This window comes from Phalacrocorax aristotelis, chromosome 9 (genome assembly GCF_949628215.1).
Source record: "Phalacrocorax aristotelis chromosome 9, bGulAri2.1, whole genome shotgun sequence".
NCBI lineage: Eukaryota > Metazoa > Chordata > Aves > Suliformes > Phalacrocoracidae > Phalacrocorax > Phalacrocorax aristotelis.
Window position 1 is genome coordinate 20,916,983 of NC_134284.1, and position 13,883 is coordinate 20,930,865.

At 38.9% G+C, this 13,883-nt stretch overlaps 1 protein-coding gene across 10 annotated transcripts in view; it reads right to left on the reverse strand.

Annotated features, from left to right (window-relative positions):
* BTBD7 (BTB domain containing 7) overlaps positions 1–13,883 on the reverse strand; it is a 55,339-nt gene that overhangs the window by 13,206 nt on the left and 28,250 nt on the right. For all 10 annotated transcript variants that reach the window (XM_075103761.1, XM_075103767.1, XM_075103759.1 and 7 more), the window contains 3 exons: positions 3,974–4,182; positions 2,555–2,630; positions 204–364 (listed from right to left, as the gene is read on the reverse strand). In XM_075103761.1, the coding sequence (XP_074959862.1) occupies positions 204–364; positions 2,555–2,630; positions 3,974–4,182 (446 nt within the window). The remainder of the gene's footprint in view (positions 1–203; positions 365–2,554; positions 2,631–3,973; positions 4,183–13,883) is intronic.

Sequence of the window (13,883 nt, forward strand, 5' to 3'; positions counted from 1 at the left end):
TATACCAAATCCTTGCACCACTGATTTTTCTTTAGCCTTCTGATAAAGTATAGAAAATTTAACCAGAAAAAGTTATACACATATTCCTCTGAGTGACAACATTTTAGGAGCTATCCTCAAAAAGACCCCAAAACACCTGAACATTGTAGAATCTGAAACACAAAGAATCCAGAGATAATATTTGTACGAGATTACTGACTTACTGCATCACTCAGTACTTCACTATTCATGGGCAAAATGTGCTCAATGCGGACAAAAGGTAAAAGTGGAGACAGGATCTCTCTCAGCTCCTCAATGTCAAGATCTCTCCTCTTCACACCTCTTTTGTTCACACTGTGAGCAGTACCACTCAGTAAATTAGGCTCTGGGGGAAGGGACAAAAAATAATAAATTCACATCAAAAAGTTTAACTAGGAAAGCAGGAGTTACAGGGCTTATGGAAAGTTATAGAAAAGTAAAGTACAATTTTAAAATAAATCAGCAGTGCCTTAAAATCTGGCATGACACATCAGCAGTCAGGTTCACTTTATGCAAGCATGGGCTATTTGCACAGGTGTCAGTTTCAAAGCATAAGCCAGGGAGAAAACACAGAAGTAGTGTTTGGGGTAATCATTTATAAAGCTCTACCTCGAGCTATGCTGTGAGAACTTCCGTGCCTCACTGCTAGTGGTTTCCCCAAAGGCTCTCCCCCTACAGCTCCTCACCCTTTCCCCAGCAGTTTTCAGAAACACGTTTTCTACAATTAAGGCCTGAAGAGATCACTGGGATAAACTATTCTAGTCTCATGTAAGCCATCCTTGTAACAGCTATGTCAAGCCCATTCAAAGTGCTCTCATGGTCACAGGATACCTATTTATGCCAAGAGTGGGTGTCTTCCTAGAGACTGCAAGATGACAATATATGACACATATGACACACTCAGGTCATTCTCCGTCCCTAACCACCTTCACCTGTATTTTAGCTATTGTGCCCAACCTGACTTTGATTAACTTCACTTTGAGGAAACCTGTCAAACATACCCACCCTCCATTCAGTACAGGCAGCTTAAGTTTTGGCCACAGCCCATTATAATTTCTAATGCTTTCTGGTATTTGACTGACACCACCACATATTCAGAGCTGCAAAATCAGGTGCGTCACTAGTCTAGTAATTTGGTCTAAATTTCTCAAATTTGGCCCTAATCTGACAGAATTTGGTATAGCTTTTATTTCTCCTTTTGATTATGTTACCTGATGACCCCAGGAAAGAGAAATGAGCTGTTTACTTAGTGACCACCACAGACCAGGAAGCTGCACAATTACTCCAAATGAGCAGCCTCTCCCTCAGTCCAGGTCTGTTACTGTTTAACTGGCTGCGTTATGTTCCGATGTGCCTTAAGACAAACACTTAGAAAACCTTGTCTTGAAGATAGAAGGTTAATACTTACTCAGGTCACTAAAAGCACATATTTTAACTGACTTCTTGTTGCATTTCATACAACACATACATGACAAAGCAGCTGTACCTCAAGTAATAACAGTGGATTTCAAAAACATGTCCAGCACTGCTCTATTTTCACATAGGCAGGTTCCTCCCTTTCTGTTCCTCTCATTGTACTATCTGATTGATCCTTTGTGGTGGGGATGACATACAAGCTATTTGCATTTGTTATTTGAGAAGTATATATTTAATCTACTTCCCACATCCGACATGTGAGATTGCCCTTGAAGTTACCCCCGTAGCAAAAATATGCATCCGAGTTAATAAAAACACATTTACATCTACTTTAGGAAAAACACGGATGCCACTTGATGGCTTGTTTCTCACCACGACAGATTTCTGTGAGAGAAACATACTCAAACCAAAGTGAAAGGCTGACACAGTGAACTAAGAATAAGACTACTGTGAGAAGCCTGCATGAGTACAGGAAAGTAAAAGATACTGCAGGGTTTTTTTTTTATTTGATGAATTAATTATGAGAAAAAAATTCTGAGACAACAGGAAATCAACCAGACTTAAAAATCAGACAATCGCAGAGGTTTGAAAGGACCTCTAGAAGTTTGGTCCGGCCACAGCCACCACCCGCTCCCCACACCTCCCCAGGCAGGGTAGAGCAGGCTGCCCACAACAATGTTGGATTTTGAATGCCTCAGAAGATGGAGACCACATATCTACTTGGACAGCCTGTTCCAGTGTCTGACCACCTTCACAGTTTCTTGTGTTTAAACAGAATTTCCTGCATTTCAGTTAATGCCTCATTGCCTCTAATCCTGTCCTGGGTGCCAAGACAAGACTGTGACTATTTTCTTTGCTTCCTGCCATTAGATATTTATAGACTTTGCTAAGATCCCCCCTAAGCCTTTTCTTCTTGAGGCTAAACAATCCCAGCTCCCTCAGAACACCACCGTTCTCATTTTTTAGAGAACAAAAGCTTTTTTAAAAAGTGCAATTATTTAGTTTTGACCACACTACAAACCAACTAGATAAAATTTCCTTAAGTTACAGATTACCTTCAAGAAAGAACTGCCATACATTTTGATTTGTTTTAGTACTGTGTGGTTTAAAGGATCCTTACCTCGATCTGCTATTCTCTTCATCAACTGGTGTTCTCCCCATTTAATCAGGTATTTAAGAATATCTTGTTCACTTGCCTGGTAGAAAGAGAAAGTTAGCAATCTCTATATGCTTAGTTTAATATCACACGCACACACACACAAAAGTCTCATACAGAGGTCTTACACCAATAAAGAAACACAACTGTACCAAGAGCAAAACAGTATTTCTACTTTATGATCTGCTAGACCACTTCTTCCAAATATTTTAAGGTAGGACTACCTGTATATCACCACCATGACTTCTAGATTCATGTCACTACTTACTGAATCCCTAAAAGGGAAAAAAACTTTTTTCTACAGAAGGAAAAAATTTTGTCTAGAAAGTAAAAGGGGCTGTTCTAACACTGGGTGTTTGGATCACTTGTTTAACATTACAAATACAGCACCTGCACAGTGTGGAAAGCTATGAAAATCAAACCAACTAAATTATAATCTAGGTGAAAAGAACTATTTTCAGTATACTACAAAACAACTTTACTTTGTTCATATCTGTATACACATTCTAACCATACAACATTTTGAGGAAAAAAAAATAATGTACTGAAAAATTTATCTACCTAATTTCTTAACAACTAGGGTAGGAAATTTATTCATAATACACACTCTCATGGAATATCAACTATACTGTTTCTGTAATTCCTGAAGTGTTTAAAGTCAATAAAACTTTTTTTTCAAAAAACACTTCAAATCTCTTAACACTTCATATTTTAAAAAAAGGGTAAGATTGGGACAGATAAAATAAAAAAAAAAATCCAGTTGTCTTGAAGCTATAAAAGGCTGGCATCATTATAAAGATATCTCCCCTGAAGGGAAATGGCAGCAAAAAATCCACAAGCTTTCTATTGGTCAGTATAGTTACCTCTCCCTAAAACCACACAATCACTGAAGGAAAGTCACAAAAAAAGAAATTCTGTAATGCTTGTCAGAAAAGGTATTTCTGTATCTCCCCTAAAAAAATATATTAAGTTTTCCAAACTATTACTAGTTTATTAGCTCCCACTGCCCCCAACTAGGACGTATGTTGTTATGGCAAAACTACTACCACAATGTAATTTTTATAAAACACTTGAACATGCAAGGCAAATGTTCGGTTCAGAAATGCTTAATTTAAAACACATTGCAGCCATTTCTAAACTATTATTAGGCTTCTAAGCGATAGCATATACCACGAGTTTGGGTTGTGTTACAAGCCAAGAACAAAATAGTTTTCTTAATCACTACTTCAATTTCATTTTTTACATATTATAAAGGAATGCTTAGTGTGCATACAAACCCACTCTTGCCTACAAGTTAAAATGAGCTACTCACAAGTGCTTCTCGTAATGGTATAGCATATTCTGCTTCAAGCAGGACCAGCTCTGTTCTGCATTGCAGGTTACCTGTAAATAGTCAGACTGAATAGCTGTGAGCAGGTGGTCCTTGCTGAGTTCATAGAAGACATCTGAAGCCATGACCTGGGTAAACTCCTCACAGAGGAAATGTAGCGCTTGACGATGTACCCACTTGGAACCGTATGGCTGAGAGCTCCACTTCAGAATGGCAATTAAAGTGTCTAGTGAGATGCTCTCAGCAATAATATCTTCACAGCCTAGGAAACAAAAGCAAAATTAATTATATTGTTAGAGGCACTTTGATGCTGAAGGAATAATACATATGGCTAGATCTGTAATATAAATGGTTATATGACTCCCAGTGAGAGTAAACACAGAGTGCCCTACAGACTAAGGTTGCAAATGGGATTAAATTCTAACCAGAAGTATAATAATTTTAATTGTGGTTTAGGATTTCAACTCTGCAGTCATTTACCTTTTAAAGGCACATGAAAAATCATGTCTGCTGGCATGCCTGGATGAACAACTAAAAAGCTAGTTCAGCCCTACTAGAATCTCCTTTGGTTAATATACATTGCCTGACCATTTAACACATTTGGAAGTTGCAGCTTTGAATTTGAGTCACTATAATTTAGAGCAGCTTCACAGAAGCCTATAAACCATAACAGAGGTGGGATTTTCATCCGTATCACTTTGCAGGCAGACCCTCTGAGACAGACCATAGAGAAGAGCAGAAACAAAACCTGTGACATACTCTTAGTACTCAGCTACTCAGCACAGGAGAAGGGCAGCAAAGCATTATTTTCTGACTTGCAGAGAAGGCAGGAAGCAGCGGATGGTTGCCCTAGGCCACCACCCTGGCCTCCCTGTCAAGCAAGGCACAGAGGGTGCCAGGACAGGAAGCACCTCCTCTGACAGGGAAGCAGAAAGTGAAGCATCCAAAGGCAGTTATTCTGACTCATGGTGAGCCTGCTACAGTTTCTTTGTACCCACTGCTGCATTAGGATTTACTCTTTCACAGAGTACATGTCTCCTCTAAGAAGAGATGGGAAGTTTAAGTTTCCCGAAGGGAGATGGAGCAAATATGGAAGAAGTGAGGGCAGACCTACCATGGGTGGGCTGAAAACATGGGTACTTGGGGTTACTGAGTTAAGACAGATGGTACCATAATGTTGATAACTTTGAAGACTCCAACAACACTTTGCTGATTTCATTTATACAGCTGGTTTACGTATACACAGAATACTATTTCTATTTGTACTATCGAGATAACAATTTAATAATAAAAAAATCCTATTCTAGAATTATATGTTCCAGTCTCAACCCACTACAGCCACAAAAATACAGCTGTGCTTGTGTCCATGAGAGGTCCCCAGACAGTTCAGAGCAACATGCTTACGCTGCAAGTATTTTACTTTTTATACATCATCATTTTTCTCTCAGTTTCAAGGATATTTAAAAACTAAACTTTGACAGTTGTTTAGAGAACTGTATCTCATTACTGAACTCTTGGATGAAGCTGAGTAAGAAGGTGCCTAGCACAGTAATCTTAATGTTTGTCAAGACAAAGATCAAAGAGGCTCTCCTGGTGCTACATATTTTTTAACTGGTTGCATGCACACAAGTCACACTAGCAGCAATTAATACAATTAAAAGAAAATCTGACTTTTCTACATAGGCCAGCATATAGATATAAGCATTGACTCCATTTCTGTTGCAACTAATAATGTGAAGGTTAAGTTATTAAGGAGTAAGTAGTAACAAGTGAACGTGCTACTTCAAGTAGGAGCTGTTATTTAAACAGTAAGGTAAAGAAGAAAGTACAACGAAGCAACAGTTTAAACATGAGGCAAGTTATAAATTTACCTGTCCTACGAAACACATTTCTACTTAATACGCAAAAAAAGCCCAGCCTATTAATTATGAGAATGATATTCTGCCATTAAAATTTTATAAACTTGAGTATAAAAAAAATACAGTGAATATAATAAATACAGTCAATGCTCAATGAGAATGTTTGCAACAAATTCCAGGCTGAACATATACGTAGTTTTGGAAACAATTTTCTAAAGGAATTTGAGAATAACGCCTGTCCCCCCAGGAGTAATAAATTTTACACCAGTTCAATACTTAAAACAAACTTTCCTAAAGTACTTGGATGACTTTTCACATGCCAGATTCACCTGAGAAAAGGAAGACTGTATATCAATGCAGCCACTGACAGATGGGCTAGCAAAAGCATACACATTTCTGAATGATGCATTCAAGGCAGCATTGTGCTATTCATCCCAAGTTAGACTCTCCATTTGCTTTTGACAAGGGGTAAGTGTTGTGTCATGTTTCCACACACCTTTACCATTACTGAAGTAATACAGCATTTACTTCTCAGAGCTACCTATTACCATTAGGTCACATATTATTATTACCACTTCAAGTCAGAACAGATTACTGTAGATATTGACCTCTAACCTGCATGGTGAGCACTAGCCTAAAGTGAGCAGTGAACATGCAACAAAGATTGGTCGAAGGCACTTGGAACATCAGCCCAATGATCACTAGTACAGATCAGAGCAGATGATGAGAACCGCTCTGAAATACACTCCTGGGGTTTTGGTACATGTTTAGAGAAACTGCGCCTGAGATGAAGGAATTCCCCAAAAGCCTGAAGGATAAACCTCACTCTAAATTCTTAAAAAAAAACACAACCCAAAACAAACTCTGGTAAAGAATCTGAAAAACAGTGTTCACAAAAACCCAACCAACACACCAAAAACATCCCAAACCACAAAAACTCACCCCCCCAAAAAAACCACACCAAAACTCAAAAAAACCCCAAAAACCTGCCTTAAAGGTGTTGTGTGTCAGAAATGTCAGCATATGTCAGAAATATGAGCAAATGAAGTCTGAAGCTTTCCACTTCAGTATCCATTTTTACTTAACAATTCCCTTACTTTTTTACTTACACAGTTAATGGCATTTTATTTAACTTTGTCATGTTGAGTCCCTCTTATCTTCCCTTTTGGGGTCAAAAAAGGAAAAGTGTTACGTTACCACTAAACCCACAATGGTGAATGAAAACTAACCATAACTAGGTGCAGTATGCTTAAAAAAGACGTTGCTTACCTGAATAAGAAACACAGTTGTTTGAAACAATTCTTTAGCATCAACTGTTGTGTGGTACTAAGCCTTGCCCTGATAAACTGTATCACAACTTTCTGCATGCAATTATCCTGCTTGTGTGCAAGCTGACTTCAGCAGATGGTTACATGACCCTGAAGTCTAAAGATTACATGTAAGGACTGCTCCATTTCAAAGGCAGTATGTAAATACACTCACTGAAATCAGTCATGAGGAAACTCAAACCATAAAGGCAAAGAGACTTATCTCAAAGTGAATGCCATTCATGGTATTTCATTTGACATTTATTTTTGAAACAATAAGGACACCTGCCCTATGCAAAGACAGAAAACTACATTTCTGTGAGAAATGCAGTTCCAGAGATCTGAGCAATACTGATTTATAGAAACAGAGCATCAGCTCAGCCTCAAATCTTCTGTCAAGTCCAGTTATTGAACAACTACCAATAATATGACATCATCAAGTGAAAAGCTCATTTAGGATGCCTAGCAAATGAAACAGGCCTTTTCCCAAGTAATTTTTAGCAATGTGTCAGACTTGTGGGATTATTAAATGTATTTCTTCTGAAGCAAGCATGAGGTAATAAAGTGGTTTCTGAACATCTAGATAAATTGGGGCAACCCAATTTCCTATAACTCAAGCAGCAACAGCCTTTTCAAGATCTATTTGCAGTGTCCTGAAGTGGCCTACCACAAGCTTCTGTGATCATGACAGGAGATTCAACTTGGAATCTGAAGAAATGAAAGATGACTATCACATTTTGGACGAATAAGGCTATACCATCCACTCCTTTTGCTGGATATCAACAGGCCCCGTCTACAAAACAAGTGTTTTCTGCTTACCCACTTCTCTCTCAAATGCAGTTCCACAGCCCTTCCAAACAGAAATAGACTGAGCCTATGTTCAGCATGCTAGCTAGTAGCTTGGGGTCTTATCAAGACAGTTGACAGATCTACTAAAGACAAATTAAGTGCCTTCAACAGTCAACAAAAGTGGAATTAAACAAAAGGGTTTACTACAAAATCATTAGCTTGATTTAACTCATTCTGTGATGGAGACTTTTCCCCTAAACTTAGGCAAACTAGTGGAGCAAAGAAAAAAAGTAACAATTCATCTTGACAATGAACTGGAGTCTAGAAGCTATTCAGTGTTTTCTTAAGATTGCTGCATTAGGAGGAACCATGCTGGCAAACAGGATCCACACTGTTTGAGTTTGCTGGCATGTAGAGAACAGTTCAGAGGTATGAGCTGTAGCTAGTCTGGACTGCACCATATTTGGAAGTTCCAGAGACACTTGTCTCACTGATGCGTGAGCTCCCTTGATGCCCTAACCAAGCTTCTGATGGGAAGAGAAAGGGAAAAAAAAAGGAAGACAACATTTGTTCAGCCTCCTTCCCATACCTTACAGACCCAGAGATGCAAACATGTCCTGTACTTGCTAAGGATTCCTTAGAAAGCAGCCCACGAGCAGTGCTGACCCCCTCGTATAGTGGTATTAAACCAGACTGTCATTTTCTTACACTCTACATAATCTGCTCTTCTGCCACACTGCTGCTTGGGGGGCAACTCAATGAACTAGTTGACTAATTTCTGTCAATCCTGCTTCCAGCAACATTAGATCACTAATAGTACAGGCCTACTGGCAGCCTAGAGAACAGAAACAGGGAGACTAATGCAGGAGGCAGGGCTTTTGTACTTCTTTTGACAGCCAAACAATCTGCGCCAGATTCAAGTGACCTCATACAACTCGAGACATGGCAATAGGAATTTAGGTTCTCCAAAGCAGCAGGCAAAATATCCGTTACAAAAACAGTAAGAGCAAATCAGATGACTTACATAGTGAAAAAAGGAAACTACACCTTCTTAGCTGGTTACCACGTACGCAGCAACTCCAACCACCTCTATTTTCCTATAACTGTATTCTGACCAAGGGATCTTGCTCAGCGTCCATCTTCTGGATGCAGGCTGACTTTCCCAGTTTATTAATCTTTATTGCCTCCTGGCAGCACCATGTCCTCCATCTTAAAGGAAAGCTACAGGTTTCTGGTTTCTTGAAGTTTTAGTGCTTTTCTTTTCCATTTCCTCCCCAAATTGTTTAAAAAAAACCCCAAAACCCAAACAAACCGAACTTTAAAAGGCAATTAAGTTAACTATTAACTGATGCCAAGCCTGTAATTTGGAAGTACATTATTTTCTACATTTTAGAACTCTGAAGCACACAAGTTTTGACTACATGAAGGTGCAAAACTACATTAATGTTTTGCAGAAAAGAAAACAAGACCTAAGTAGTATTGGAGATCAAGAAGGACTCAATGGGCATTAGTGGTCAAACACTGTTGGAGTCTATTGCTAAGTTCAGTGCCTCTTTTGAGCTATTTTTAATTCCTCTGCTGAATTTTCTAAGCTCAAAAATTTAAACATTCACATACACCCATCCTGGAAAAGCTGAATTCAAAGTACAACTATTATAGCACTGTTAAGGTATACAGTATTATTTTTTGCTTTATTCAAATACAAAGCTGATGACTTTATAGTACTTCAGATTAACTGTTAAAATATGATCTGAAGGTTAGGTCAGGCAGCATTTTGTGTTATACTAACCATCCTTACACACTGAAAACTCATTAAGTTATGTCAAATCCAATACAGCATATTATCCAGCCATTTGAAATATTAAGTTAGGGAGCAGATTAAAACAATGCATCTTGTGTTATTTAAAAATATTTTCATTTATGATATAACAGTTATAAAGCTGTTAACCATTCTAAGATACTAACAGCTGGATTTTTGAAGTTGTACGCTTAGCCAGAACTGTAAGGTAATCGTTACGCATTTAAAGCATTTGATACTTCTGGCAAAAGCTCTTTAATGTTTTCTCTCTCAAACAATGAAAATTAATTTACTCTTCTCTTATGGCTCCTGCCACATGCAAAATGCATTAATTTAGGAAGCCTGAAACCTGCATCTACATTTTTGGCTTCTTGCAGCCATCAGTTGACAATGGCCCTTGACTGGGCTTCAGCATTCCTTAAGAAGCCCATTCAGCAGCAGCAGCAGGCAGCATAGCTGATACAGCTTAAACAGAAAACAATTGTGGGTCAGGAACAAAGACCTGCCAACTCAACCATAACACACCAGAGTGAAGAACTCAGCATGGGAATGAACAGCTGAGAGAGGAAGAGCTAACGTTTAGAGGGACCGTGACCAGCCATCACCATTCAGTATTTAAGCTGTATACTTCTAGAGCACAGGTGGCTGAAAGAAAAACCTGAAAACAGTGATCTGTTCCTCTGCAAACTATGACATTGCAAACAAATATTATGCGCCCAGTTGCACAACTCAAATTCTTTAGCCTTGCATGTAACCCTGGAATGTAACAGCTCTAACGAAAATCCTTTCCAGTTCCTGCTTTCTCCAGTATTCATCTTCATAATATAAAATCTAAGCAGTAATTTCAGGCTTGAGTACAAGTGAATCATTGTAAGGAGGTAATAGGTCAGATTTATGGTAACATTTACTTAATAATACACAATTTATTTTAAAGTTATAAGTGCCAGGCTAGTTCCTTTGAGCATTCCTACTGCACTGATATACAGCTGACACCGTTGCTCTAATCTTCCCACAATACATTTGTGTGTATTTAATACTGCTACTGCAGGCTTCCTGGCATTTCCATATTTCAGTCCTGCTGAGATCAAGGGTACTTTTGATGTCAGGCAGTATCTGCCTCTAGATCAAAGGCTGCGCTACTAATATGGCTTTAAAATAAAGTTTCTTACTTATTCTTGTCAAGGGTAAAGTCAACACGTAAAAATAAAAGGAGAGCAAAAAGTCTGAAATTAAGTTATTTTTTGTTAATTTTACTTTAGAAGACATTTTGGAATCAGCAGGCTGAAAAGATTCCCAGGTAAAACTAGTTCATAGGGTCCCAGTATCCAAAAACCTGTAACAGAAAAACAAACTGTACCACCACCTCAGTGAGGCTATTCATGACAGTAAGCAACAGGGCCAAGATGCAGAAGCAGATTCATATATTTAATATAGCTAATAAAATTAAGACACCTGAAGTCAAACTTCTCTGCAACAGCAGCAGACGTGGCAGTGCAGTAAGACTGGAAGGGAGGATTATTTTAACAACGCATGATGAACATGACTAGGGAACTGATGTGGTTTTAATAACTGTGCTATGGAAAAGGAAGAGATAAGTGACTCCAAACCTCATCTTTGTAAGTCAATGTGTTAAAACGATTGCACCAGCACAGCTGACAGAGAGCAGCAAAGCAGCATGAAGAGACAGAAGCAGGAGCAGAACGCAGAAGCAAGCAGGCAGCGCACAGAAATACTCCACTAAGGGATATGCTTGAACCTCCTGGAGAGGGCTCTAATCCTCACAGCCTCTGTGAAAGCAGTGAAGAACTTCACTTTTTGCTAGTTAACAAATATTGAAGCACCCCTAATAGCAGCCTCTGTCTTATCAGGTACAAAGGGGTTTCAATATGATCAGCTCTACAGATGAGATATGCTTGTTGATTAGTCCATTTATTCCAATTAGTTCATTCAAAGATCCAATGCAGTTTCTCTTGGAAGGTAAGTGATGATCATCAGCTGAAACAAATCAAGCTGAAGGCAGAGTAAATTCTAAATAAAGTAGTATTGCTTTACTTGGACAGTAAAGATTCATAGCATGTACCCATACCATCACTAGCTGCAGAGGGAAACCATCTATTAAAATACAATTGTCAGAAAAAGGAGCATCACTGTTAGGAACAGGAAGATTTCCATGGAAAGAGTCAAAGCTGAATCATCTGGTGAAACTGAGGAAAAATTACAACATCTGGATACTTAGAAAGGTCCCTGAAGACAAATCAAACTAAAGTCTATTGAAAATAAAAACAGTTGATCAGAAGCTTTAATACACATCAACTTCACTTGACACTCAGTTGAAAACCCCCAGCCAAAACTGGGTAAAAGTGAGCAAAATGAGTTGGAAAGAGTATCCAGACTTACATATAATGAGTACAAAATATTTTCCAGGAAACCAGGGAAACAAGCTTTAGCAAGTTTGCAATTGGCTAGCATGAGTGAACTGAATCAAAAAGCTTAAGCCAGGAGGCATGGAAATATGGAGAAGAAACTTAAGACATTAGCTACTGCAAAAGCCAACTAATGGGATCAGTCAGAACTTCAGCAAAACGGGACACCTGCAGCACAACAGAGTCAAAAAGCATGTCAGAGGACCAAGCTAAGAGATTTCAAAAGCACTGCCTGCTCAGTGGTCTCCCAACACTTACTCAATGCTGTCTCTTCTAGCATCACTCTGTATAACATCTAGAAGTTGGATGTTTGAGTGACAGCCTCCAGCACAGAAGTATGCTAGCTTTGATTCAGGGAATGGGAGGGACACTGCTGAAACTGAAGTCTCCCATCTACCTCATGTTGATTATTACAGTCAGGGAGGACAAGGTGCTATGGTTGAGTGCCAAAACAAGGATGATGGTTACTACTGAAGTCCGTACTTCATTAAATGATCTGGTAGTCAAGTGCAGGCATAGAGCTTTCCCTGATCACATAAGCATCCTTTTAATTTTGATTATAAGATTACACCAGAACAATTTGTCAGTGTCAGCACAGTACCAATGACCTAAATATGAACTCAGTAAATTAAGTATGAAACTATTAGGTACTGACTTCACTGGCATATACAAGTTTTCTACAGACTGCTTACTGCTTTCTCCTGTAGTTAGGGAATACAGCACTGATTTGTAAAATCCTAATTATTTCAAGTTAACATCTAGAATTTCATTATCGGAAGGGTTGCCAAATTTACATTTGCTAATACTGATAAGAAATTGCAACCCTTGCTCGATTTTAATGCATTTCTCTCCTATGTATAAACAACCTCCCCACCCCACAGCTCACCACTTTTGTGGTCAGACACAGATTTACCCAGGGAAAGAAAAGACCTCTGAAGGCCACTGCATCCCTCTGCCTCCTCCCACTAAAACACTACAGCTCTGGTTCATCCAGAGGGCCACCAAGACCGAGCTCACATTGCTGCACTTGCCAAGGTACTGCAAGCCCAGTGCATGCAGCTCCTGCTGCTGCCCTTTTTTCTCCCCTAGAGGTAGTGTTAGGGGAAAACTCTAGGGAAAAGACAAGACCTTGTTACTGCTGACTCACAGAATATATATCCCAGAGTAGCACTGGTCTATAGTGTATTACTGACAAGACTGCTGGTTTGGGACACACTGACCTAAGCACGCTCAACTTAAAACAAGCGAAATAATGAAACTCAGCATCACATAAAACACCAGTTCTATTTTTCAGCACTTCCTAACACCCAAAAAATAAAAGTCATTTTCCTATCTGTAAGTCTGCCTAAGTTCTCTTCGAAGTCCTCTGTCTATCATTGTTTATCTGCTTTGATATAACTTACACTACTCCATTGGAGCATCTCCAGGTCACAGTTGTTCCACTTTGGGCTTCCAGTCTGGGGGTGAGAACTACACCCTGTTCATTTATGAAACAGTGCATAATTATTCAGTGCCTTACTGAGAGCTTCATTCACAGTTTAATTCCCTCATTAGTATTCCTTTAGCACACTAAATCCCTTTTAGCACTTCTGCATGTGCATGCACCAAAACTGAGAAACTGTACACTTATATCACCTTTTTAATTTCAACCCATTTTCCTTTCTTGCTTTCAGCTGATCTACTGAGTTGTCCCGTCCCCAAGTACCATTAACTTGCAAATATTGTATAGGAATTAATTTAACCCTGTAGTTCAACTACAGTGTTAAACTTTTTGCCACTTCTGCATT